General features: G+C 55.8%; 2 protein-coding genes across 9 annotated transcripts in view; one reads left to right on the top strand and one right to left on the bottom strand.

Annotated features, from left to right (window-relative positions):
- CARS2 (cysteinyl-tRNA synthetase 2, mitochondrial) overlaps positions 1-2527 on the top strand; it is a 35893-nt gene extending 33366 nt beyond the window's left edge. The window contains exons 14-15 of one of the 6 annotated variants that reach the window (XM_059903079.1): positions 1999-2192; positions 2313-2527. In XM_059903079.1, the coding sequence (XP_059759062.1) occupies positions 1999-2192; positions 2313-2457 (339 nt within the window). In that variant the 3' untranslated portion in view covers positions 2458-2527. Of the gene's footprint in view, positions 1-396; positions 2193-2312 lie in introns of those variants that run through there. The other 5 variants (XM_059903080.1, XM_059903082.1, XM_059903081.1 and 2 more) reach the window with 5 other exon arrangements.
- Positions 2528-3914: 1387 nt separating this feature from the next.
- Positions 3915-25368, bottom strand: NAXD (NAD(P)HX dehydratase). Of its 3 annotated transcripts, XR_009498766.1 has the most exons (11): positions 25149-25269; positions 21729-21879; positions 19778-19823; positions 19056-19144; positions 15857-15965; positions 8335-8385; positions 8152-8256; positions 7205-7325; positions 6060-6180; positions 5445-5585; positions 5275-5365 (listed from the first exon to the last, which is right to left on the bottom strand). XR_009498766.1 is itself a non-coding variant. In XM_059903087.1 (10 exons), the coding sequence occupies exons 1-10, from the start codon at positions 25319-25321 to the stop codon at positions 5167-5169; spliced, it is 1038 nt and encodes a 345-aa protein (XP_059759070.1). In that variant the 5' UTR covers positions 25322-25368; the 3' UTR covers positions 3915-5166. The 3 variants fall into 3 exon arrangements, 2 of the variants coding, with proteins under 2 accessions (XP_059759070.1, XP_059759069.1); XM_059903087.1 differs by lacking the exons at positions 5445-5585; positions 25149-25269 and adding an exon at positions 25276-25368 and having other exon boundaries at positions 3915-5365; XM_059903086.1 differs by lacking the exon at positions 5445-5585 and having other exon boundaries at positions 3915-5365.
- Positions 25369-26264: the final 896 nt, after the last annotated feature.

Here is a 26264-nt window from a genome sequence, read left to right as displayed (position 1 = left end):
GTAACGGTAACTAAAGGCCAGGCGTACCCCGCGCTTCAGATGCGTTACGTTCCTTAGAAGGGGAACGTGCTCAGGGCTGGGGTTTACTCGCCGAAACGAGGCTCTGAGCAGGACGAGCGCGCGCCTCCGCTACACGCTGGGCGGCGCGCCACGGGTTCCGTGCACACGGCAGTCGGGCCGCAGGGAGCACGTTTCTCCGGCGCCCTCTGAGCCCCAGCCGTCAGGGACCCCCGGTCCTGGCCCCCGGGCCCCCCCACCCCGTCCCCGTCACGCCCTCCTCAGCAGAGGCCCGGTCCAGGCCCGTGGGCTGTTCGGCCGCCGGGCCTCCGGTCCCGTGTGTGGGGGGCGTCCCTCGGCCTTCCGTGGCCTTCCCGCCCTGACACCCCGGCCCCTCAGGGACTCAGCACACGTGACGCCATCCTCTGGGCCGTGACTGTCTGTCCCGGGCCCGGGACGTGCACCGTGACCACGCCACAGAGACCCTCCCTCGCTCCACTGTGGACTCGGGTCCTCCGGCTGGCGGCTGGGGGGCAGAGCGTGGAGCTGGCCGGTGCCGCACACGGCCCCACCCCTTTGGCACGTCCTTGCTTCCTGCACTGAGGTTCCCGGCCCATCCGGTACCTTGTGTCGCAGGCAGGCGTCGGCCTTTCTCCCAGGAGCCTGGCTGCTCTCGGCGGGGAGGGTCTGGGCACCAGGTGCTCGCTGCGCTTGCCCACAGCTGCTCTGGCCCTAGGCGGGCGGAGCCAGCCCCCGGGATCCTGGGTCCCCTCTCCGTATCGACTGTTACCGCCGACACCTCGACTCCCGTTCCCAGCAGTCCCGGGCCACCTCCCTCCCCTCTGGGCTCCCACCTCCCAACATCACTCACCCGCTGCCCTCCCCATGTGTACCTGTCTCCCCGCGGCCGCCGCCTCTCCCCTCACCCCCAGCAGGCTGTCCTCTGCACAGAAGCGTCCTTGCCTGACGCCCCAGGCCAGGGTCCCTCCTCCTCCAGGGGGCCCGCCTCGCTCTGCCTCCCCTAACAGCCTTTTAGGATCAGGAGCGGAAAGGAAAGGGCCATAGTTGCCACTTTCTAAAACAGTGTGAACAGGCTGTTAACAGGGGAGCCTGGACTGCACACGGGGGCACGCCGACCCGGATCTCCCTGTGGGCCCTGCCGGGCCACCTGCTGCCGTGGGCACAGCCCACACCGCCGGGCCGGGGGACCTGCCAGCTGAGGCCTGGCGCCGGCTGCCCTGGCCGTGAGCGGGGACGTCTCCTAGGACTGTTTGTTAGGCTGTGAGCTTCTCTGGCCTCAACACAAAGACTCGCGTATCTTTGTGATGATTTCTGTTTGGTTTATTGAGAGACACTGATTCCCTAGTGGACTGCGGCCTTCCCTGGGCGGCCCAGGGCCTGTTGGTGGCTCACACTAGGCTGAGGGGGCCAGGTCTCTGCTGGGTCACCACAAGCCCTCCTCCTCCCCGAGCTGGGGCGCCCCCGGAGCCCGCTGGGGGCTCACGTTTCTGTAACGAGCCGTCTTCTACTGTGGGAGCAGTGGCTGCGGATCACGTGAGGTTGAAGGAGTTGGACCGCCGGCCCCTCCTCCGTGGGGTGGGTGGGGGGGAGGACGCCTGGCAACTTGGAAGGCCTCCGGGCCCACGCCAGCCCTGGAGCTCCCCCGGCCGGCACCCACGCTGCTGGTCCCCGGCCCCGGGGGAGAGCGCCGCGGGGCTGCGCGTGTGCGCGTTTGTGCGCACGCCCACCCGTGCGCAGGACGTCCAGGGCCTTGAACGGCGGCTGGAGCCAGCAGGTTTGGTTTCCTTGGTCGACAAGGCCCAGGCCTGCCGGCTCTGCCCAATGACCCTCAGGTGCTGGCCGTCTGCAGTGGCAGCCCCCGCTCACCGGCCTGGGCGACTGGGACCTTCGGGCGAGGGGAGGGGAGATGAGCCGCGCCCCCGGCCCCTCCCCGGCCCGGGGCCCCCGTCCGCTCAGCCGGCGCCCGGCAGTGTGTTTCAGGGGCCGGCAGCCCGGCCGCCTTGCACAGCCTGGTCGAGGAGCTGGTCCGCTTCCGGCAGAAGGTCCGGCAGTTCGCTCTGGCCGCGGGGGAGGCCCCCGGGGAGGCGCGGCGGCAGCTCCTGGAGAGGCGGCCCCTGCTGGAGGCGTGCGACGCGCTGCGCCGGGACCTGGCGGCCCACGGTGTCAGCATCAAGGTGAGCACCGCCCGCAGGTGCGGGCCGGGATGCAGCCCCGACGACCCTGAGCCGCCCTGTCCCCGCCCCCGCCCCCCGCCCCCGCGCCCTGACTCGCACCCGGCCCGTCTCCCTCCCCAGGACAGGAGCGGCGTGTCCACGTGGGAGCTGCTGGACCCGAGGACAGAAGACCCCAAACCAGGGAGCTGAGGACACGGGATGCGGAGGCCACAGCTCCCGGCGCGGTTCTGTGCTGCCTCAAGTCACGATAAAAGCTCGATGTTAAAAGTTTCTGTTGTGGCTGCTCAGTTAACCTTAAAATAAACCAAACTGTCATGGCCCCACGGGTGCTAGTAGATGTGCTGAAGGATGGGTTTCGACGGCCACAGACGCAGTAGTTCAGTAAAGTCACATCAGCCCACACCATGGCCTTTGGCCCCTGAGCCCGGGGCCTGACATCGTGGGACGGCCCTGAAACCGTGAGACCAGGACGTCAGTCCTACACGGGGTCCCGGAAGACGTCATGGGAAGGGCAGGCGGGACCCCTTCCCCGGGGTCACCTGGTCTCAAGCAGGAGAAGCGGCCTGTACCCCACGTGCTGGGCAGTGCTGGACTGGGTGTGGGCATACGGTTTTACATTTATTTTCCTGGTTACAAAGTAACCTGTTAACCACAGAGAACGCCAACAGAGGAAACCCCTGCGAGCGTCCAGCCCGTTTCCTCTGATAGGCTCTGTTTCACCTCTATTCCGTTTGACCTCTTTCTTAAACAGTTGGTGCTTGGGGTACCGTCCTCTGCTGCCTCTGAGCAGACACCACGGGGCCAGCGCTGTGGCTCGAGAGGAGTCTGGCTGACACGGGTGAGGGCACAGGTGTGACAGGCGGGCACGACGCGGGCGACCTGGGACCGAGCTTGCCGGCGGCCTCGCGCTCCGTCTCCTTTCTGTCGCAGGCGGGAGGGCTACAGCTGTTCAGCCAGCCAGCGGGAAGCGGGGTGACCCTCTCGCCGCTCCCCCCAGCTCTCAGCCAGGCCAGGCCAGCCCGCGTCCGCCGCTGTGGGGCTGGCACTGACTGATCCTGCGGGCGCGGCCCCGGGCAGCAGGTCAGCACCCGTCAGGCGCCGCGCGCACAGCCGGGCTGGCCCAGCAGCCGCGTTAACGTCGTCACTGACCTTCCTGACCCTGAAAGGCAGGGGGTTCCTGTTCTGCAGATGAGGAAACCCGTTCAGAAGCTGAGCTGCTACAAGGGACCCAGCCCGTGAGCAGTGGAGTCAGGATCCCAGAGGGCGGGCAGCCCCCGACACGGGCCAGCCAAGCAGGGCCACTCAGAACTCGGGGCAGGCTGTCCGGCCGGAGCCTGACCTGGCCACCAGATGTGCCTCGGTGCTGGTCTCCTGGCGGAGTGTCCTCGGCTGGAGCTAGAGTGCGCCCGGGTTTGCCAAGGACAAGGAGCAACCGCTCACCTCACTCAGAAGCACGGGCCCCTAACTGTGCTTTTTCAAGCAAAGGGATTCAGGGCAAAAACACAACAGTTCCCGTGTGGGCTGAATCTTGTCTTCTATGGAAAGAATAGCTACGTTGCGGGCTTAGTACTTCATTTTAACGGTACTGGTAGGCAGCGGTGAAAACCATACCATTAGACAGACGGGTGGTTTTTATCTCCCTAGTATCTGAAAATGTCCTCACTCAGGACTAAGTTGAAAGGTGGATTCTGGCTATTTAAGAAAAAAATACAAAACTCTCCCTTGAAGTAAACCAGATCTGCTTTTTAATAGAGACCATGATTTAGGCGTAATTCCCCAAAGGAGAAAACGTCCGTGACACTTTTAAACTCTTCTACAGTTAGATGTGAAATAACAATGGTAAACATTTTAAAGGAAATCTTGAAAGTCCACGACTATTTAGAGGAAGTGGGACCTTTCTGCGGGGAGGTTTCTGACCACAGAGCAGGAGTCACTGGGGAAGGACAGACAGACGGACAGGCCAGGCCAGGCCAGGCCCCGCCCCACAGAAGGCGGCACGGATGCCGGAGAGTGCGCTCAGGCGCACGTGCTGTAACCAGCCCCGCAGAGAGGTGTGACGGGAGACAGCCAGCTCTCGGGCCACGAAGAGAACTGCTCACACAGCCGCTCCCAAGCTGACCTGATGCAGACGGGACGACTCACTACAGTTTCAGAGAGAACTTCTTCAGAACGTTCCTGAAGCCACACCCACTCTCGAAGCAGAGGAACCCGCCGTCCTGCCCCGTGAGCAGGCGTGAGGACAGTGTTGGTGCCCCCAACCTGGGTGCCACCTCCCGCCCGACCCCGGAGCCCCAGGCGTCCCTCCCACTCCCATGTGCCACGCTGGGGCCTGTCAGCCAGCACCCGACTGGCGCACAGGCCAGGGGAAGTGGGAGCGTGAGGGACCCCAGAGGCCCCACCTGCGCACTCAGGGGTCAGGGTCCCATTCGCTTCCTTTCTGTGATCTTCCCAGCTGCCTCCAAAAGGGTTTCCAAGTTCTAACAGATTTCTAATTATTCTGAAATATTTCAACCAATTGACCAAAACAAGCAATGCTTAATATTTCTGCCCAGACGTGTCCAACCGAATCACAATTCAAAAAGAAACAAAAATGAGCTAAAGAATGAATACTACATCCTTTCGGGGACCTCAGTTTAAGAAAGAAAACATCATTCGCGTAGACCTTTGAAAACGAGCGATGGGATCCCCCCGAGAGGACTACCGGAGGAGGGGAACTTCTCGCAAACAGAAGAATCGCACAGCAAAAGCCCACGACCTCAGCTGAGCTGGTGACAGACGGTCTCGCTGTCATGTGAGTCTCTTCATTCTTTCCTGATATGGCCCAGAAGCTGAGAAAGTTCAGGAATACTTTGTTTCCTATCATAACATCTCCAGGCACACAGCAGTTGAGCCAGAAAGTGCTACGTTCCAAGCTCTGACACCGTCTGCGTCAACCCGCACGGCGCGGACTCGGACGGACCGGAGGCGGGCCCCGTCACAAACGCAGCTCCCCCGTCGGGGCCACCCCTCCGTCTGCACCGGCTGAGGTTTCGAAGAGTCTGCTGAACGCGGGCCCGAGCTCCGTGATCATGTCCGTGGTGGTGGTGGCGCGGCCGTGCTTCTGGAAGGCTTGGCGGGCGCACTGCCGGGTGAGCGCGCAGGCACCGAAGGCAGCCACGAGGAGCGGGCCGGACCTGCGGGGGAGCGGCTTAGCGGGGCGTCATGGCCACCGCAGGCCCTCCCCGCCCCTCCCGTGGTCGCCCTGGGACCCACTCTGGCAAGTTCAGTCTAACGTGCCGCTGGGCCTATCAGAAACGCCCGTCCGCCTGGAGAAAGGTCAGGACGCGGCCCGTCCCGGCTGCAAGCCAGACCGGCGCTCGGTCACAGGGTAAGTGCTCGGTGCTCTTCTAGGCCCTGGAAGACACTGGAGCCTGGGGACGAGCTGCTTGCTACGTTCCTGGACCCATCACAGCCCCGCTGCGCGCACACGCCCCGCAGGCCCCCGGGGTCGCCAGGATGGGCACAGCGAGGAGAGGCCGAGGGCCCCGAGGGGCGGGCTGCCGGGCTCACCCCCCGCCGGCGACGGCGGGCCCCACCGCTCAGGGCGCTGCGCCCCGTGCACAGCCCCCCCCCCCCGGCACACGCCCCGCCCCCGCCTGCGCGTCCCCCGAGGCACCGGTCCCGCAGAGGATGTGCCGCAGACCCCCGAGCAGCACCCCCGACACCAGCAGGGACACCGGAGCTCCCAGGCGAGCATCCTGGGACCAACCCCTGCCCTGGGGGCTCTTCTTCCACGAGACACCGGCACCTCAGCGGAATGTTCCAAGCAGCCACCTATTAAACGTGCAACTGCTGAAACAGCACGGGAGGAACAAAGACGTGACTCACCCGTTGGTCTTCTCGGGGCCGGCCAGGAGGGCCCAGTGCGCCAGGATGCCCAGGGAGCCCGACAGGAGGTCCCCCTGCCCGCCACACCTGCGGCCGCTGCCCTCCTGGCTGCACGTGAGCACTGCGGGGCGAGGGGGCCGTGTTAGAGGGGCCGTGCTCCGTCACCTTGCTCCTCCCCGCCCGTCCTGACACGGCAGGCGGAGGCCCAGCTCCCCCGGCCAGCACTGAGGGGTCTGCGGGGACAGAGTGGGGACGGCGCCCCCGGCCCAGGGCACCCGCTCCACACGCCAGGAGACGCCCACGGCACCAGCAGCGGCCCTGCCGGGACTTCGTCTGTGCTGTGCCAAGAAGTTTCTATCTCTTGGGAAAACGTCTTAACCAGCTGCTACGCTCTCTGTGTTAGAGTCTAGAGCACCTTCCAGCGTCTGACCCACGGCTTCAGGGCCCCGCAGAGAAGGCTCTGTGTCTCCTGTCCAGCGCATGACAGCGAGCGTGTGTGTGTGACGGTGTGTGTGAGTGCGCACACTCCTGGGCACCGGTTCCGTGTGTCCAGCTCCCTCGTCAACGCCTGGCGTGCTCTTGCCTCCGGGGCAGACTTCAGTGACAGGAGGGCTCGCCTGCAGGGAGCAGAGGCGCCACGCATCGAGCCCCGGTGCGGACGCGGGCGGGCCTGCTGGGCTCTGCGGCCACGCTCGGGCCCGGGGGCTCCCGCCCTACCGGCGGCTCTTCGGGTGTCTCCGTTTTCCGGGCGTTTTTATAAAACAACAGGAAGCAGTGAAAGACTCAAGCAACTGCACCTGTGCCTCAGGCGAGGCGGCCACGGGCCTGCAGGGTCGCCCGCTGTCCAGAGCCTCCGCTCGGGGCTCTCCTTGCGCAGCACGGACGGAACTGCGCCCTGTACCTGGTGTCGACCAGGACCAGCACTCATCGCTGCCACTTCCCTTCGCAAAACAGCGAGAAACAAGACAAAAATGGCCTTTCCAGAAGTTGTGGTTGACACGCTCACCAGGGAGTCCCTCTCTCTGGGGGGTACGTGTGCATGTGTGTGACCGTGTGTGACCGACCGTGTGTGAACAGGAGGTCCCCCTGGGGCTGGGGCCCACCGTGGCCGGCCAACACGTGGCGTGAAGCCCTCGGCCACTCACCCTGCTCGCCATCAGAGATCACGTCCTGCTCCCCTTTCTGGACCACGGTGACGTTGCCCAGGGCCCGGCTGAGACTCAGCACAGCTCTGCAGCGGTCCCTGCCATCCAGGGGGTCTCCCAGCTACGACGGAGGACAACACAGACACAGCTGTCATCAGACACGGGAAGAGCCCATCCTCTCTGATCCCGACTCATCCGGGGGAGGGCCCGCTGGGCACCTGCCGACGGCCGAGCTCGGGCCCCACGTGCAGAGACGTTTCCGTCCACCAGTGGGAAGGAGGCCCAGAGTCAGGACCACTGGCCCATGGTTGGGATTGTAAAGGTTTGCGAGGGATGCAACTTCGAGTGATAATGAGCAAACATTCACGGGCACTAATACGTGAGGACGCTGGGCTTACATATACAGCTGACCCCTGAACAACGCTGGTGTGAACCGCGAGGTCCCACTTACATGTGGATTGTTTCCCATAGTACATACCACAGCCCTACACAATCCGAGGCTGGCTGAATCCACAGATGCAGGACCAAGGACACAGGGAACCGCGTATCCGGAGGGCCGACTGTGAATCACACTCAGAATTTTGACAGCGTGCAGCCTTCAGCGCCCCTAACCCACGCTGTTCAAGGGTCAGCTGTATTATTTTATTTCGTCCTCACAAACCCTATGACGCAGATTCCATCACGCTCCACATTTCACAGAGGCAGGGGCAGGGATGGAGTGATCCGCCCAGGGTGCACGGTGGCAGGAGGGCGGGCTGACCCCAGAGGCCACCTTTCATCCAGTCAAAGACACGCTAACTGGAAGATGCCCCATCATTACACACACCCGGGAATGCACATGTCCACCCACCTCTGCACGTCTGTCCCCGCAGGTGCACCGCAGGACGAGCCGGGGCAGAGCCGCAGGGCGCACCCCTCACCCCTGCCCGGGACGTCAGCTGACTCACCACGGCCTCGGCGAGTCTGCTGAACTCCATGTGGTTGGGGGTGAGAACCGCCTTCTGGTAGCCTTGGATGAGGGCCGGCTGCTGAGCGACCAGCCACAGCCCGTCCTGCAGACGAGGACTCAGGTCACCGCGAGGCCGCGGGGGCCCCGGGGAGGAGGGGACGGGAGAGGAGGCCGCACTCACCGCGTCGATGACGATGGGGATGCCCCTGGCCTTGGACGCTTCCAAAATGCCCTGCGAGGAAGGGAAGCCAGGCTGAGCAACAAGCCCGTCGCCTCTCAGAGAAGGTAAAAGAAACCGAGCCGTTCCTGACGGACTTCAACATCAGGCCATCATCCAACAGACAGGAAATAATAAAGCAAATGCATAAAATAATCAGAAAAGAGCCTTTGTAAGGCAGGGCGCTGGGAACTCTGAAAACAAGAGCCCACGGGAACCGTCACGCAGTGCTGGGTCCCAGGCCAGCCCACGAAGCTGAGCCGGCACCTCCGAATCTCCTACAGATTCTACCGCTCAGGACTGCGAGCTGAGAGCGCTGAAGTCTCGGGAATTCCCCGACTCCTTCGTTTTTATCTGTTTCTCATAAGTAACACTTCACGTGTTTTCAAATCACTGACCGTAATAATGAACAGTGAATCACTTCTCTCTGAGAAGGCTATACTAAAAGTTTGAGGTTTTTCGCTTGAAAATTATATGTGTGTCTGATCAACATGACTGCTGATTATTATGAACCAGTATTTCATGACAAGGGCATTTATGGCAACAGCATGCGAAGAGGACTTCTACCCGATAAAACACTGGGTAACAGAAAACGTTAGAACGGTGAACGAGATACATGATAGGCAGGGATAATTTAAAACACTGGGAGATAAGCCCACGTCCGTAGAGTAGCAGTGAGGAGTGCAGCCTCACCCAGCACGGCTGTCCTGCCCGAGGGCCTCAGTCGCACCTGCCGACGCTGGTCCGAGTGCTGGGAGTGTGTCCAAAAGCCCCTTCGGTGGAGGGTCAGGGTACGGGGCCCACGGAAGCCTCTCTCCTTCTTAAACAGTGGAAATGCTCTGTCTGCTTGCCCCGAGTCGGGCGTTACTGTTAGAACCAATTCAGATTTTCTGAGTCTTTGTACTTTCCTACTAGAGCTCTTACAAAGACAGTGGCCCAGTGAATGTTCAGACCCGGGAGACGTGAGCCGACACCACGGGGAGCACATGAGTAACACACAATGTGACACTCGGCCTCCTGACGCAGAGAACGGGGGGCTGGTCTTGCTTCCATGGCTCAGAGGGCCTGTGCACTTGACCCTGTCACGGTCACGGCATCTGGAGGGTCAGCGCCACCAGCACACGCCGTGACGAGGCAGCAAGCCACACACACACACACACACACACACACAGCCTAAGGGAAGAACGGGCAAAGGAAGGAGCCAGCCACACACAGGTCAGGAGGGCTAAAGTGGAACAAGGAGCTTTCTACACACGAGGAGGGGGAGTAAGGAGTGACAGCTCCCCAGAGCACATCCCGGCAAGGGCAGCCCTTGCTGGAGAGCAAACCGCTACAAGCTTCTGGAGAAATCTGGGAGCATCTCTCAAAAACGTTTCAGGTTCGCACTGTGTGGCTGGACCACACGGACTCCACTTTGTCGGCTCCATCTCAGGCCCGCAGCCCTGCCCCTTCCCCTCCCTGCGTGAGTGACTGAGCTTTAGCCCACTCGCCAGGAATGCGCCCAAGCCGGACAAGTTCCCAATCGACTTGACCATCTTTGTCTGATATGAAAACTGGAGGAGTGCCTCTGCAGAGACCCCCCGGGGTGGGGGGAGAAATAAAGCCCAGTTCCCATCAGTGCAGACATGCGTCTCACTTGGCGGTCAGATTCTTTTTTCAGAAATCCCCTTGGACCCTTTCCGTGCAGCTAGGGACACCTGGGTCGGTCATCTTCCACCCGATCCTGCCTGTATGTCAGTCCCCACGTAAACTCCAGAACTGCACTTCACTCAGTTGCCTGCTTCGTTTTTCGGTCTTAAAGTTCCTTCTCAGTTCAGAGGATGTTATTCAGTATCTCTACCTTCCACAGATACTCTTTGATTCAGCAATGGAACTTCTATAAATTTATCCTAAAGAAAACACCCAAAAGAAACAAACAGATATACAGAAATGTTCAAGGCATCACTAATAGAAAAAAATGCTGTAAACAGCCGAAATGAACTCGTTAAATACATTACAGCATATTATGATGAGGCCATTAAAAATAATGAACATCTGCATATTCTGCCAGGAAAAGTCTCCAAGACACATCCATCAAGGAAAACAAGACACATCCATCAAGGAAAACAACAAGCTGCAAAAGGAGCACAGATACTAGGCGGGTCAGTCAAGATCCTACATCATCCTACATCCACAAACTCCGGTTCAAAACCAGCTTATGAACTGGAAGACTCCATATTGTTAAGACAGCAGTGATCCCCAAATTGACCTAGAGATTCAAGGTGACCCCTACCCAAATCCCAGCTGTCCATTCTGCAGGTGACAAGCTGATCCTAAAACGCATGGAAACTCACGGGACCCAGAACAGCCAAAACAATACTGGAAAGAAGAAAGCTGGAGGACCCACACTTTGCGATTCCAGAACTTACTGCACAGATACAATAATCAAGATAGTGTGGTTACTGGCACGAGGACAGCTGTACAATCGATGGGACAGAAAGGAGAGCCCAGAAATCAACCCTCACATTGATGTCAACTGACTTTCAACAAGGATGCCTGGAGAATTCACTGGCCCGAAGAAGTGCTGGGACAACTGGATATAAAACTGGACTGGACCCCTTCCTTAACACCATACACAAAACTTAACTCAAAAGGGACCACAGAGCTAAAAGAATAAAGCTCTTAAGAGAAAACACAGGAGTAAATCTTGGGTCAGGCAAAACCCTTAGATAAGACACCAAGCGGAGTTGTCGTGTGCTCCAGCTTCTCCACTCTAGGTATATACCCCATAGAAAGAAAAACAAATCCACAAAAATCCTTGTAAATGAGGGCTCACAGCAGCACTATCTGTAATAGCCAGGAAGTGTAAACAACCCAAATGTCCATCAGTTGATGAATAGATTTTAAAAACGCGGTCTCTCCATACAACGGCCTATCACACAGCAACGGAAGGCGTGAAGCGCTGACAACCTGCCACAACAGGGTGAGCCTTGAAATTACAAGGTACCACACATCGTATGATGCCGTTCCTACGAAGGTCCAGAATAGGCCAATCCATCGAGACAGAAAGTAGATTAGTGGTCGCCAGGGGCTGGGAGGAACAGGGAGCAAGTGCTAACGGGGGTGGGGCTTCTTTCTGGGGTGATGAAAATGTCCTAAAACGGACTGTGGTGATGGCTGCAAACTCCATAAATATACTAGAAGCCACTGAATTGTACACTTAAATGAGTGAGTTGAATGGTATGTAAAAATCTCAACAAAATTGTTAAAAAAAAAAAAAAAGCAGCAAATTACTTGCTACAGACCACCTTGGGGCTGTAACTCAATTTCTCCAGGATTCAATTTCCTCACGGAAAAACACGAATGAGAACAGAAATCTAACTAACGGGGTTGTTTAATGGATGACACCAGATAATGAATTCACTCAGGAAATATCTACTAAACGCCTGCTCTGCGCGGCACCGAGGGGAAAGCGCAGTGCGGTGCTCTGTATTAGCTGGGACCCAGGAAGTGCTCCAGACACGCCAGGAACTCCCACGAGCACGACTGCTGTCTCACAGGCAGAGGGCGGACAGTCCACTGGCCATGCATGGAGACGTGAACTCGAGTCTAGGCTGGGAAGCGCGGCGGCCGCGCGCTCACATCCCAATTTCTAACTTGCACGTTGCAAAGTGGGTTGTTTTTAAAGATAAACATACTAAATGTTTTATTATGAACTTAAAGTCACAGAGAAAAGACCCTGAACCACGGAGAACTCTGGCTTTTATAACCGTAAATCCACATGCAATCCCTCTTGATACAGACTGTGTTTTTGCGTGTCTGTCATCAATCGTTATTTCTTATTTTAGCATTTCAGATACAATATTCCTCGGCTGATCACAGCCCACTTGTCTGTAATATGGTTGTAGGAAAAAAATAAACAGTTAAGGTATTCCAGCCAAATAACATATCAAAGTTTGCTTCGTTACGTGCCGTCTAGGTGGGCGTGGACAGACTCTCCATACACACCGCCCACAAACTAGGACCCTCCCTGCATTAGGTATTTCCCTCTGCAACGTGGTCCCTGAGGGGCTCGCAATGCCTTCTATCGGTTTTCTTTTACAGGACACAAATCAGGAGCAGCCAGATGGAGAGACACAAGGGGCGAGGCCTGCGCGGGTCCCCTGACAACTCCTGGGCCACCCCCGCCGAATCAGGAGACACGAGGCACTCTCCAGGCACCTGGGGCCCCCCAGGAAGCTCCCCCAGGTCACCGGGGTCTCATCACGCCCACGGAGCTGGACCAACCGCTGCCCGCGCCGCAGCCGGGCTCACTCTGCGCCCCTCCCCGCCACGAGCCCCCCGTTCCTGCTGTGAACAGCCGCCAGCCTGGTCATCTCACTGCCCGAACTCCGTGCGGCCCAAGGGCCCAGCAGGAACAAAAGGCACTCCTGTCAGTCCCGGGAGCGAGGGACGGGGGACAAAGACCTGCCAATTCTTTACCACGCCCCGGCCAGCAGTGGGGTTTGTCCCCAGAGCCCGCAGCATGATTCCAAAGAATACTGCTCTTTACCTACACAGCCCCTGAAGATGCTCTTACAAGTACAAGCTCACATGCTTCTCTCAGAGCTTCGCTACCGAGGTACCGATGCTGGCACCAGACGTTTTGGAGCTAAAGGCCACTCGTCCTACCTGGGTGACCGCGGGAGTCTGATACCCGCCCAGACGTCATCTCTATCAGTTTCCTAAAATGCAAACGACACTAACGGCTACTAGAGGGCTGCTCTGGGAACTCGTAAGCGTGGTGACACGCAGCACAGGGACCGCACCACATCTGCACGCGGCTCCGGCTGAGCCGTCCCCCGTCGGAGGAGCACGGTGACGAGGACAGAGGACGGGGGACCCGAGGTCAGGGGAGCTGCACCCGTCCGTGCAGTGAGGCTCTCGGTACCATTTTCCGACAGCAGTTGCTCACTTTTTGTCTCTGAGTTACATTTTGGTGATTCTTGCACTATTTCAAACTTTTCGTTATTATTATACTCACTATGTTGGGATCATCAGTGATCAGTGACCTTTGCCAATACTACTGTGACTGCTTTGGGTGCCACAAACTGCGCCCACGTAAGACACTGAAGTCAGCTGTTGGCATGACGACAGGTGCAGGATATCACCTCAACGCAGATGATAAGGTGGCGGGAGGGCGTGAGAGGACTGACCCCAGCTGTGGGAGAAGGTCTACTGGGGGTAAAATGCCATCAACCGGCAGCGCACGCTACAGAGAAATCGTCAGTGAGAGGAGTCGTCTGTGAACGCGGCAAACGTGACTGCAGCCTCGTTCCAAGAACTGCCACAGCCGCCCAGCCTTCAGCAGACGCCAGCGTGGAGGCCAGACCCTCCCCCAGCAAAACAGCGATGTCTCACTGAAGGCTCAGGCGGCGGTTAGCGCTTTTCAGCGCTTTTCTAAAAACCAGTACACTGTTTTTTAGACATAATGCTATTGCACACGTAACAGGCTACAGTATAACACAAACGTTAACTTTATCTCCACTGGGAAACCAAAAAAATTCACGTGACTGGCTTTATGACGAGAATTTGCTTTATTGCAGTGGTCCGGAACCGAACCCCCGGTATCTCCAAGGCGAGCCCGTGCAGATGACAGTGAAATAATCACCAGTCAAGCTAACCAACACCGCCGTCACCTCCCCGGGGGAGAATGTAAACTCTCCCCACTCCCCTGACCCCCAGCGCCCCACAGCCACCCTTCTCTCTGCTTCTACGAGCTCACCTATTTTGACTCCATGCAGAAGTGAGATCGTGCAGTGTTTGTCCTGCTGCACCTGGCCTACTTCACTTAGCATCATGTCCTACAGAGGGTACATGTGTTTTAACCAAACCATTTGAAAAAGGCAATAACAAACGGACCAACTATCGACGCTAAAGTCGAAAACACATTTCCTGCTCAGTTCCATCCCCAGTCACCTGTCACGGCTACTGTTTCTCCTCAGTGATAATTCATGGGCTTGAAGAAAGTGAGATTTCCAGCCCCAGCTTTCACCCTAAAGGCTGGAAAGATTTTTCGTGGAAGGGACCCTTAAAATTCATGTTCTCACTAAATTCTGGTAAAGCAAACACACATCTGCCTTTTAAAATGTTCTTTACCCACAGAGATTGCTAGGAAAGTCCAACCAACACTCACAGCGCCCTACACCTTCTTTCCCTTGAGCTTTTGTTTAGTTTAACTCAAAAAGCAGAAGCTGGGCCAAGAGCCCCTCCAGCTGCTGAAACGAGAGTGGCAAATCAGGTTCACTATGACCGCTAGCCCCCTCGAGGCACGTAGCCGACACCTCCCAGGGCTGGAGCTGGGGCAGGCGGTCTGGGGGCACTGAGAAGGGCCCCAAGGAGGGCAGGAAGAGCTCCGAAGGTCCCCGAGATGTGTCCCCTCAGAGAGTGACACCAGGGCAGCGTCGGAGGACCTGGGCAGCGGGAACACACAGAATGTGGGGCTGGTGTGCCATCCGAGCTGTCTATTTTCCCTGATCCAGGATAGTATTTACTTCTATTTCAACTTTTTAAGGCTAAAAAATTAGTTTCATCTTTTTAGATTAAAGCAGGCATAAAGTTTCAGTAATAAGGAAGAGCATAAATCATCAACGAAAAAGTAAACGAATGCACGTGTACACGTGAGGGTGAACTAGGGTCTCCTGCCCACTCCCCCATCACCCCGCGCCAGCTACGCTGGCTTTAGCTGAAAAGGACGGCAGGGGACAGAAGAGAGTGCAAAGGCAGCAGAACAACTGGCCCGTGGGGCCCGAGGCCCAGGGATTTCTAGACCAGTGAGGACCTCAGGTGGTCAGAGAAGCACCAGGTTAAGAAATTAAAGTAACAAGGGCTTTCAAGAGGACCCGCTGACGACACAAAGCTAAACCCACTAGAACACCTTTCACGTTTCTAAGCGCACAACTTACAGCAACGGTGAAGTCGCCAGAACAACCCAGAAGCACCCTCTCCCATTGGCTCACTGTGACAGACTCCCACTGGGCCTGCTCTGTGCGCCCAACCGGGCACCGTGAAGAGCACTTCACAGAGCGTGGCCCTCGGCCAGCCCCGGGGGGGCACCGCGCCCTTACAGGGGGCACCAGGAGCAGGCCGCCAGGGGTCCCCAGCAGGAAGGGGTCGCGGGGAGGCGACCGCGAGCCTGAGCGCCCGCCCGGCCACCGCTAAGCCCGCTCAGCCCGGACGCTGGGACTCTGGTCACGTCGGGCCCCACGGAGACCTCCTCGGCCACAGCCTGAGACCAGAGCCCCAGGAGTGAGAGCGCCGTTCAGCGGGGCCCCGCTCTGGTTTAAGCGCCTCCCTACCTTTACGCCTAGCATCTCCTCTACTCCCCAGACCACGTTCTGTCCGTCTCAACTCCTCCTCCAAGACGCACACAGAGCAACAAACCACGGAAAATGCAATTCCATCAGACTCCCCCGATCTAAGGGCCGAGCCTGTCGGAACAGGCGTGGTTAATAATTCTACACGTTACCTTGACGTTTTCGAGAAGAGCGTCGTCTCTGCCTAAGCCAGGCCCTACGACCAGGGCGTGCAGTCGGGGCAACCACTTTTCCACATCCTGGACGGCACTGGGGCTGTCACTAAAAAAGGAAAAGGGCAAAACAGCTTACTTAAAATTTTCATTTACTTGTTTACTTTATTAATGAAACTACAGATTTTTCCAGATTTTCCCCCAATGTCCTTTTCTTGTTCCAGGACCCCAGCCAGGACCCCACCATAGTTGTCTAGCTTTCAACATTCAGATGCCCCTGAGAGCGTTCTGCTAAGTGAAACAAGCCCAAGAAAGACAAATAGCATATGCTATCTCTTATACGTGGAAACTTTAAAGCAAACAAACAAAACAAAAAAACCGCAAAAATACAACACCAAACTCACCCACAGAGAAGAGACTGCCGGTTGCCAGCAGCTGGCAGGGTGGGGGGGGGGGACTTCTGGGTTTTGTTTTTGTTTGTTAAAGAGTAACAGAGCACTGACACGTGCTACAATGTGGACAACTCTCTCGAAAACAAGATGCTAAGTAAAAGAAGGCAGGCACAAGAGACCTCGCAAGCGCCTGACTCCATGCAGGAGACGTGATCAGAAAAGGCAAACGTTCAGAAGCCAAGCGGCTGAGAGGTCGCCTCAGGCCGGGGTGGCGACGGGGAGGGGCTTCCGTCTTGGAGTGGTGGGGGTGTTCTAAGGTTATCTGTGACGTAACAACCTGGTAAACACACCGCAAACCACTGTACAATTAGAGTCAGTGGATTTTATCGTGAATCATACCCCAGTAAAGCAGTTCCCTACACACACATTAGCAACAGTCCCGGGAGCAATGGTGGCGAGACATTAATATCCACGGACTGATGGGGGGTCTGAGACAGCTGCAGGGAGAAGGGGTACTGGGTCAGTGGATGTGAGTTTCAAAGGAGCTGGAGGTTCTGGAACGAGAGGTGATGGTCCGGGAGGACGCACATCCCACCTCCGACCCGGTGGCTGGGGGAACAAAGGAAAAGCCACCTCCACTTAGGAGGCTCGCGGGGGAAGCCACCCCCTCGGGACAAGCAGACAGGAGAAGGAGGGCGCAGCAGGGGCAGGAAACACGGGGAGAAAGGGCTGTTTTACGGGAAAGGACGAAGGCCGGCCTGGCTGCACGGAGACCAGGAGCCAGTACGGCGTGACGCGAGGGCGGCAGAGGCGTATTCTTCCGTTCTCGAAGCACGGAGCCTCTCACGTGCCGGGCCCCTTGCCAGGCCCCGGGACAGACCCCAAGCACTTTACTCGAGTGGTCCACGTGTTTCTGCGAACTCCGCAAAGGTAGGCAGCGGATCTGGGTCTCAGCAAAGCTGAGGCAAATGGAACTTCCTTCCCATCAGAAATAGAGTCAATAATGCAGGGTATATAATCATGATCATACAACACTCTCTTTTCCTTTTTCTTTTTTTTTAAATAAGACTCACGGGGGGAAAAAACACGTAAAACACGTTAAAATAAGACACGATGACTCATTCCAAAATGACCTGTGCCAGTCTGGTTCCACCACACAGGCGCACAGATGCAGGGCGGGCTGCACTCCTACCTGCGGTGCAGACGTCCCCACCTCAGGCCTGCGGGGTGCCCGGCGGCGCCCCGACCCCCCGCGACACCAGGAGCCCCCCTTAGGACCAGGCCTGACGGCTGCGCGCGACTCTGAGGCCCGGCCGCCACCCTCAGGGCCCACAGGCTACCAGACGCCCCCCCCTCCCCGGCCCCCAGCAGCCCCCCTCGGGCTGCCAGCGACCCCGCACTGGGAGCCGAGGCCTCGTCTCTGGCTCCAGGCACGGGCTCTTCCAGGACCGTCCGCAAAGCTCTCCACTCGGCCCCAGGACGCCCTCGGGCCCCTTCCACGTCCCTCCCGTCTGCTCCCAGCCGCCCGCCGCCAGCGCACCAGGCCTCCCGACCCACACACAGCTTCGCCTCCTGTTTAAACGCAGCCCACGCGCTGGCAACTCCCAGATCTAGGCTCCCCTGCCCACCACACGGCCACCAGCCACGTCCGCCGGCACATCAGCAGGCCGCGGAGATGACAAGCTGCTCAGCCCACACCCTGGTGGCTTCCCGACGCTCCTCTCCTGCTGGGTCTCGCATCCCGCCCGCCGGGAGCGAGCGCGGGGCTGCGCTCCCCTGCTGTGGCCAGGCTCCGGCCCGCTCCGGTCTCCAGCCCAGCACGCAAGCGTCCCCAGGGGCTTACCACAGCCTCCCAGCGGGACGCCTGCTTCCGCCCTGGGCCCCAAGGGCCAGAACCCTTACTATGACCCCCACGACCGGCAGAGTGTGGCCCTGAACCTCTGTGGTCACCCAGCCCCTCCTGAGCACCCCAGACTAAGTGTCCCCAGCAGGCCTGCAGCACGAGCTCCTGCGCCCGCTCCCCCCCAGCCCCCCGCGTCTGCGCCTCCGCTGGACGCCACGCCCTGCGCCACTGCCCACCGCACCCTAGGAGCACCCGCCACACACAGGCACGCGCCCAGCACTCCCCGCCCCGTCCTCCCTGCGGTCCTCAGCACCGCCTGACAAGCTGTTCCCTCGTTTGTCCTCCAAAGCTGTGTACATGGCCCAATACAGCAGACGCTGAGCACACGGGGCTTTTACGTGTAATTAAAGTCAAAGTGAAAACTCAGCGCCCGAGTCCCACTGGCCGCGTTTCAAGCGCTCGGCAGCCACAGCCTCGCACAGCACCGAGAGAAAAGCTTCACCGCTGCAGAAAGTTCCAGGGCACAGGGCTGCCCTGGAGAGGAAGCTGCACGGGGGCAGGTCTTGGGCTGCCCAGTCACATGCTGTCCCCGTGGAACCCAGGACAGCGTCCAGCACGAAGCGCTTGCTGAACGATCGAACGGGCATTACTGCTGCCACGTGAGACACTGTCACAGGCAGGCCCACAGCCCCCCCTGGGCCTAGGACCCTCTGGCCATTGCCGACGGGCCACAGGGCACAGCCCGGGCAGCCCTGGTGCCCAGGTTTCCTGCACACCGTCTGCCTGTCTGTCTTACTGACTACAGAGGCGGGTTCATTACAGCTCCCTCGCTTCTTCCGACAGCACCCTCCCACCCGCCCCCTCCCTGCACCGCAGCTACTGCTCAGCGGCTCCACGAGGGTGCGGCGACCCCGGGACCCAGGAGAGCGGCTACAAGCCCCGCGCCCGCCGGGGCCCCACTCACAGAACCGGGTGAACGATCAGCTCCGGGCTGTACGACTTGATCACAGCCGCGGCATCCTGGGTGGAGAACACGTGGGACAAGTCCGCGCCCTGAGGAGGGGCACAGGAGGCCGGCTTAACGCGGGACTCGCCCGACAGACACTCAGAGCGCTGGTGGCTCTGGTACAACCGTGCGAATTCCGTAGCACTGTCCGCCAAAGAAAAGCACCCACTGCCGCAGGTAACCCACAGCCAGGAGGCGGCTGAGAGCCTAAGAAAGGCCTGGGAAGAGAGGCGGACTTCTGCTGCCGCCAGAGAGGCAGGTGGCCCCGCCCGGCTCAGGTGGCATCACTATGAGGTCCGCAGGGAGCACAGCCCATGTCACAGTCCCTGTGCCACTGGGCCTTCAGGACTTGATCAAAACGCTGCCGTGACAACTGCCAAGGTAAAAGATGTCCACTGCTTATGCTAGGACTGAAAAGGCAGCCTGGATCACTGCGGTGAAGTACAATTCTAAAAAATGTTTAGTTTAAAAGAAAATGAGTCCCAATCCAAGTTACTTTGTGGCTGCACAAGAGATCAGGGTAGATTTAAAGGTACGTCTCTTCCCATGATTACCCAAAATGTTATTCAGATTTCTCTGAATATTGAGAGAATATTCAGAAAACATTTCCTTCAGTCATATTTAAATAATCCAACTCTTTACTAGAAAAATCCTGAAAAAGAAGCTATGAACAAACATACCACTTTGAGAGCTGAGATTGCTGCAAAATAGGGGGCTCCAGTGTACCTAAAAAGAAGATATTTACAGTCAAAAACTTCTGAGAATGAGGCAAGCACACCAGGCTTATCAGTAAATTACACAGACACGTAGCACCCGGGCACAGCCCAACCCTCAGTAGGAGCTCGGGAAAGGGTTATTAACACAGATCAGTTCCAGGAAAGTCAATCTTTCCTATGAGGCCTCTGAACCATGTCAGGAGAGGCAGATCCTGGCCAGGTGCCCCAAGGTCTCTCTGAAATGCGAATGTTCAAACTGAAGCCTTGATGGATGGCTTCAGGGGGCCATACAGAGGTCAAACTTACCAAACTGTACATTTATAACATTTGCAGCTTGCTGTATACCAACCAGACCTCAATAAAGCTGTTAAAAAATGAATCTCCTAGTATACAATGGCTCGGCAAGATTTATATCAACCGAAAAAAAATGTTTTTTTCTACACCAGGAATAACTGATTAGAATATATGATAGCATCTACCATACCAGCAAAAATCATAAAGCATCTAGGAATTAACCTTATAAAACACATGATAACTCTGTGGGGACATTTTTAAAACCTATTAAAGAATAGAAAAGATGTACACTTGATGAGAGGACTTAATATCATAAAGATGACACCTCTCTCTAGACTAATATAGACACAGAAAGCACTTGATTTATCAGAAATGCACACAGATACAAGTAAGAGAAAATGCAACATAGACTGAACAAGACTGGGGTTCTGTTAGCAAGGAGGACGGTAGGGATGTGTGTTAGGGGAAAAAACAAAGCAAAACAAAACAAAACCTGGAGGTCTGAGAAGAGAGGGAGAGTGTCCCACAGGCATCTGCAGAGAGAGAGAGAGTGCTCGAGGTGACCCCAGGCCGGAGCCCCTGGACTGGCTGGTGCCCCAAGGAGAAGGACCCACCCCCGAGAGCCGCGGTGAGCAGAGGCAGCTGTCACCTCGGACGTGGGGACACACGAGAAGACTCGCACGCCTCCCTCCTGCTTCCACCTGCTTGCTCAGAAACTGCTGTAACTATGTTTAAGGGCACTTCAAGCACAGTAAGGAAAATCCGTGAACTTGACATCAGATGAGTGACTGTAACTGTTACCTCAATCCCTGGGGTGAAGAAGAGCTTTGCTAACCCGAACAGGGACACACGCTCAGGGCACGCTGCACGTGTGACACTCTCCCCAGGGCAGAGCCACGAACTTGCCCGAAATGCCAAAGGACAGGACAGCGGACATACACACTCACCCCACAGTGTGAATACAAGCCTCGCTAACAAAAGAAATACATTCCCCTCACTTAGAAAGAGCAGTCACTGTCACACTGGGTAAAGAAACACAACCTAGCTACATGTTATTTTAATAAATACAGCCAACTAAATGCTAAACCGTTGAAAATATAAGACTAGGCAAAGAGCATATCAGTGCAAACAGAAAGGAAGCAGAAACTGAATGGTAACCAAGATCGAATTTAAGTCAAAGGCAGCAGGTATCACTTACAAGCAAGGACAAATTACAAATCTTTATATGTCGACACAGCAACATAATATATTAAACTAGAAGAGAAAAAGGGCCTTGGAAAATAGCTAGGATCTGTCAAATTTCATGAGGAACTTCCAGGAATATCTTTAACTTAAGGAAGGAAAGCAAGCAGACGCTGAGTGTCTTTACCCGGATGACAGAAGCGACACAGGCTCACGGTAACGAATGCCGTCAGGACAGCGAGCACAAAGTAAGAGGAAACAGCCCCACCCAGTCGGGGCCCCGTGCTTTCTCAGCTATTCAATCAAACGTTCATCACTGAAAAATGCTGCCAGACTATCAGAGGACACTTGGAAATGACCCCTGGGGTCCAACTGGACGGACGGCGGGACGACAGGTAGGCGAGCAGCCAGAGAGGGACGCTGCGTCCGCGCCACTTACTCTGGGCAGCCTCCCACCACGCCTATCCTGCCAGCTTGCCCTTTGTGCTGCCAGGCGGCCAGAGGAGGCACCACGTTCCTCACCAGCTGCAAAGCAGCCTCCATGTCCGTCACTGAGCGTGCCGTATGCAGCGGAAATGCTCGATTTAAAACTGAAAAACAGGAAAATGTTCAGAAAGGTAAGTGTCTACCAGCATACATCAAGAACAGACTTGAACAAAATACCCCATTAATCAAAACACTTCCCAAAACTGGCTTAATATGAATGCTGTAGATTTTTATCCAATGGTTCATCATTTCATTTCTATAAGCAAATGCTGTTCAGAAGCAACAACAAACACAACACTACTAATACTGTTGCATGGACCAGATTTCCTTCGAATGTATCAGACGTCTTGGAAGTCTACTTAACCTTTCAGGAAGTTTTATGTAACATACTGTTACTTAAAAACTACACATATTTCATCGTAATCTTCCTTCAAGTTTATTAGGTCTCTTCTCCCCTTTGCTACTTTCCACGGTCTGTTCAAGCCAGACAGGTGGTTCATGTTATTCCCACCTCGTTTTCCAGTCACGGTTCCAACACTCAATTAGATACTAATCAAATAACCTGGAAAGGGCGTTCTAAATAAAGAACACATCTTACACTGGGTTCAAAGTGGCATTTTAAAATAGTTTGATCATTGAATTGTCTATAAATAGCTAATTTTAATTGGCCTTTCTTGAAAAACTTCCTGTGTTGTATGTTTTGCCATATTATTAAAAAAGCTCAGCTGTGAGAGAAATCCTCTGTTCTGTAGAGCCCAATGTATGAACAGATAATAAAGCATGCATTTTTTTCTAGAATTAAAGGGTCTTTGCTGATATGAACAACATTTTCACAAAAAAGGCATCCAATATTTTTATCTTCCCATTATCTCAGCAGCAGAGGAAAACCAGACGTGGGTCACAAATCCAAGTGAAGAACAGAGACTGACTCAGCTCCATACATATGGTAAAACAGCTTTATCTTCTATCACTCTTACAATTTTACTTTTCACTCAACAAAGTTATTCAAGTAATTTTCTTTAATGAGTAGATGTAAACGCCTCCTTAGCCGATATATCAGACGGATGCTTAGACCCCAAGATGCAAAAAGAATATTAATTACCATCCATCCAAACGCCTTCCTACCTTCTTCCAAATCAACACAGGATTAAAACTCCAAACAGAATCGCCCTAACCCTCTGGCCGTGAAAAGGCACAACAAGGCTTGCTCAACCATCAGTCCAGCCCCGCCTGGCGCAGAGCCGGGCCACAGAGGCGCTGACCTAACAGAGCAACCAGCTCTCACTCCCCGCCCCCCGCCCCAGCCTCCCGCAGGCCGCCTGCACCCCAAACTCCCAGCCACGCACTGTCCGCCACCGTGCAGAGCGGCTGTGAGACACCCCTGCCTGCGCTCCCCGGCCGGCTGCAGGACAGGAACCGCAGCTGTTACAGGCGGACTTCAGGACGGCCCTGCTGACCGCTGACGAGCCGTCCGAGGCGCCTGCCATGCATGTGTGTCAAACTTGAACACACCTCGCGTGACGTGACTGGTCAATGCGAGGATATCGGAGAATGCTCTCTCCTCCAAATGCCCCACAACAATAAATACAGGTGCTTTTTAAAGTCTGGAAATCGTAAAGACAGAATCCAAACTTAACCAGTCACTCACGGATCGTTCTGAGTCCCTTACAATGTTTTGGGTTTATTAGCTGCCATCACTTTAAGCAGCTATAGCCACACAGAGAATCCCAGGGCCACCCCTGCACCTTCTGCCTCCACAGAGTGAGGTACAGCCCCCACCTGTGACTTAAGGGCTGGCCTCCCACCCTCAGCCACCTGGAAGAGAGTCCGGCACAGAATAAGCCACTCGATAAATGCCTGAGGAATTAACGGCATCTTGGCTCACTCTCCTCACTCGTAGCCAGTTTATCCTTCGTTTACAGACAAGGAAACTGAGGCTCGGAGACAGACCTGTGAAGATGCCACTGTTAGGAACGGATAAGCCAGGGCATCAGACACCAGTTTACCAAAATGCTGCCATTTTCAGGCAGAAGAATTTTTTTTTTTTTAAATCAAATAATCACGCCACCAACCAAAAGACAAGTCAAATCCTTCTCAAATGCCTTCTGAAACCAATTTGGGATGGGTAAAAAACATCACTGTTGAGAAGTACAGCATTTTCACTTTTTAACTGCAATTGTATGACTGCTAAAGCACGATCCTCCCTGCTCGTTAGCGTTTTGTGACACTCACCTGAGATCGACACCTGTTAGTGAGAGGGCCGAAGGAAGGTCAGTTAAACTTCCCTATACTCCACAGAGAAGCAAGTTTCAGCTGGCTTACTGACATGCACCATTTGGACTTATCCACAGAAATACTGAAATATGAACATCAAAGTTCTTAAGGATAAAAAGGCCTTGGCAAGAGGCAACTTGAAATTTATCCTAGTAATTTGTCTTCATACAATTCTGAATCTAGAAGAACAGGTCACACCTGTCTGGTTTTGGTTTGCTTTAAAGAAGTGTGGCTGAGGAGAGTTAAACAGATTTCTTTATTCTGGGCTGTTTTCTAGAATTACTTGCCACTCACAACTTTGCAATACCAATGTTTCTTGCTTTAATTTAATGTGAACCGTAGCTAATTTGGAACATGTGACAGCAATCTTCAAATTAACTGAGATGCCCTAAAGCTGGGATGGGAAGCCAGTTTTTGGTAAAAGCTCCGCAGCTCGGTCTAATAATGAAATCTCAAGCAGACTCAAAGAGAAATCTTGCTAACCAATCACGGAGTGTACGAATTTAAGACTAACTGCGACCGATAAAATATCTCCGAACAAACTGGTGCCCAGAAGCGCCTGGGCTGGTGTGACTGAGCGAAGTGCAGAAGCTGAGGGGCCCCTCAATGCTCCTCAAATCGCCTGGAACTACGGTGTCCAAAACCAAACAGCCAAACCCCCCTAACAGTTACTCTCCGTCCTGCCTGCTGCTAAGGGCTACAGCCAAAACGCGTTTTACCATTTCAGCTACTTTCTGGCTGGGAACCTTGGCTCAGGGCCTCCTTCTGTACAAAACAGCAGCCTCTCCACGTTGCTGGGAGAAGTGAGATAATACAACACACTGTCCATCGGTTTGGAAAATCTTAGGTACAATAATATCCGCAGGGCAAGAGAGGAAAACCATACAGGAAGGGATGGTTCTCCAAGTCGGACGCACTTGTCCCGTTTACGCCCGATTCTTTCTACACAGTCCGCTCTATTCAGCAGCCAAGGCCTGGCCGGGGGCCTCGGGGTCCCTCGGTTGACCCCTCCCCAGGTGGACCCAGGACCCGCGACTCCGCGCGACTCCGGCCCCACGGCGGCGCCTCCCGCCCGGACCAGCAGCCCGCGGCGGAGTACCTGCGTCCAGTGGCGGCCCGTAGAGCACGAGCGCGGCCGAGAGCACCGCGACAACGGCGGCGCCGGCAACCGCAGCCCCGGCCCCCGCCCGGGTGGCCATGGCCGGGAAGGCCAGTATCGCGCTTACCTCCCAGGCAGCCCCTGACCGCCCCGAAGCCGGAACACACAGCCATCCCCGGACTTCCGGTCTCCCGGCCGCCCCCGCGCGGCCGCAAGACTCACCGCCCTCGGCGGACTTCCGGTCTCCCGGCCGCCCCCGCGCGGCCGCGGGACTCACCGCCCTCGACGGACTTCCGGGCTCTCGGCCGCCCCCGCGCCGCCGCCGGAAGCGGGCGGCCGACTCCCAGTGGTCCGAGGTCCGGACTCGCTCCGCCCCCGGACTGGCCTCTGCCAGTCAAAGACGGCCGGAGACGGTCGGTTTCATCTAATTTAGGTCTCGGCTCAACTTCCGTCTTATCCGTGCGAATCCCTTCCTGCGCATTCTGTATAAGAGGATTCACACCCCCTCTCCCGCCATCCTGCACCCTTGCCCTGCTTTAATTCATAGCACTTTTCACTACTTGACATGTGCATTCATTCATTCATTCATTTTCAAAGGTCTAACCCTGATTAGAAAGTTAGCTCCAATGGAAAAGCTTTATTTGTTCTGTGCTGTGTGCTCAGCACCTGGAACTGGGCACACAGTAGGTGCTTTTTCTCTCTCCATTGAGATATAATTTACATGACAATAAGATTCACTTATTTTAAGTGTACAGTTTTATGAGTTTTAACAAATGTATATAATCAGGTAATCACCACCGCATGATTTAGAACATCTCTATCAACACACCCAAATCATGCTTTTGATGCTATTATTGTTATTTTTTAATTTTCAATTTTCAATTGTTCATTGCTTATATATGGAAATACAGTTGATTTTTATATACTGTCATTGTATCCTTTGACCATGCTAAATTTTCCTATTAGTTCCAGCAGATATTTCTGAGATTATTTGGGATCTTCTACACAAGCAATGTCAGTGTGCCCCATTTTGAGGCGACATTAACTTCGTTAATTTTGATCGCTTGGTTAAGGTGGTGTTCGCCAGATTATTTATTTGCAGTATGAAGTACTGCA

Source organism: Balaenoptera ricei, chromosome 18, assembly GCF_028023285.1.
Source record: "Balaenoptera ricei isolate mBalRic1 chromosome 18, mBalRic1.hap2, whole genome shotgun sequence".
In the NCBI taxonomy this organism is placed as follows: domain Eukaryota; kingdom Metazoa; phylum Chordata; class Mammalia; order Artiodactyla; family Balaenopteridae; genus Balaenoptera; species Balaenoptera ricei.
The sequence above is the reverse complement of the archived record's forward strand: the minus strand, read 5'-3'. Positions and strand labels throughout refer to the sequence as shown.

Excerpts from the sequence above, each read along its gene's own strand:
- NAXD (XM_059903086.1), bottom strand. The coding sequence starts at position 25,248 with ATGGCCACCCGGGCGGGGGCCGGGGCTGCGGTTGCCGGCGCCGCCGTT. Across the intron at positions 19,145-19,777 it reads CAATCTCAGCTCTCAAAGTG|GGCGCGGACTTGTCCCACGT; the intron begins GTATGTTTGTTC and ends GCCCCTCCTCAG. Across the intron at positions 15,966-19,055 it reads CTGATCGTTCACCCGGTTCT|TGACAGCCCCAGTGCCGTCC; the intron begins GTGAGTGGGGCC and ends TTCCTTTTTTAG.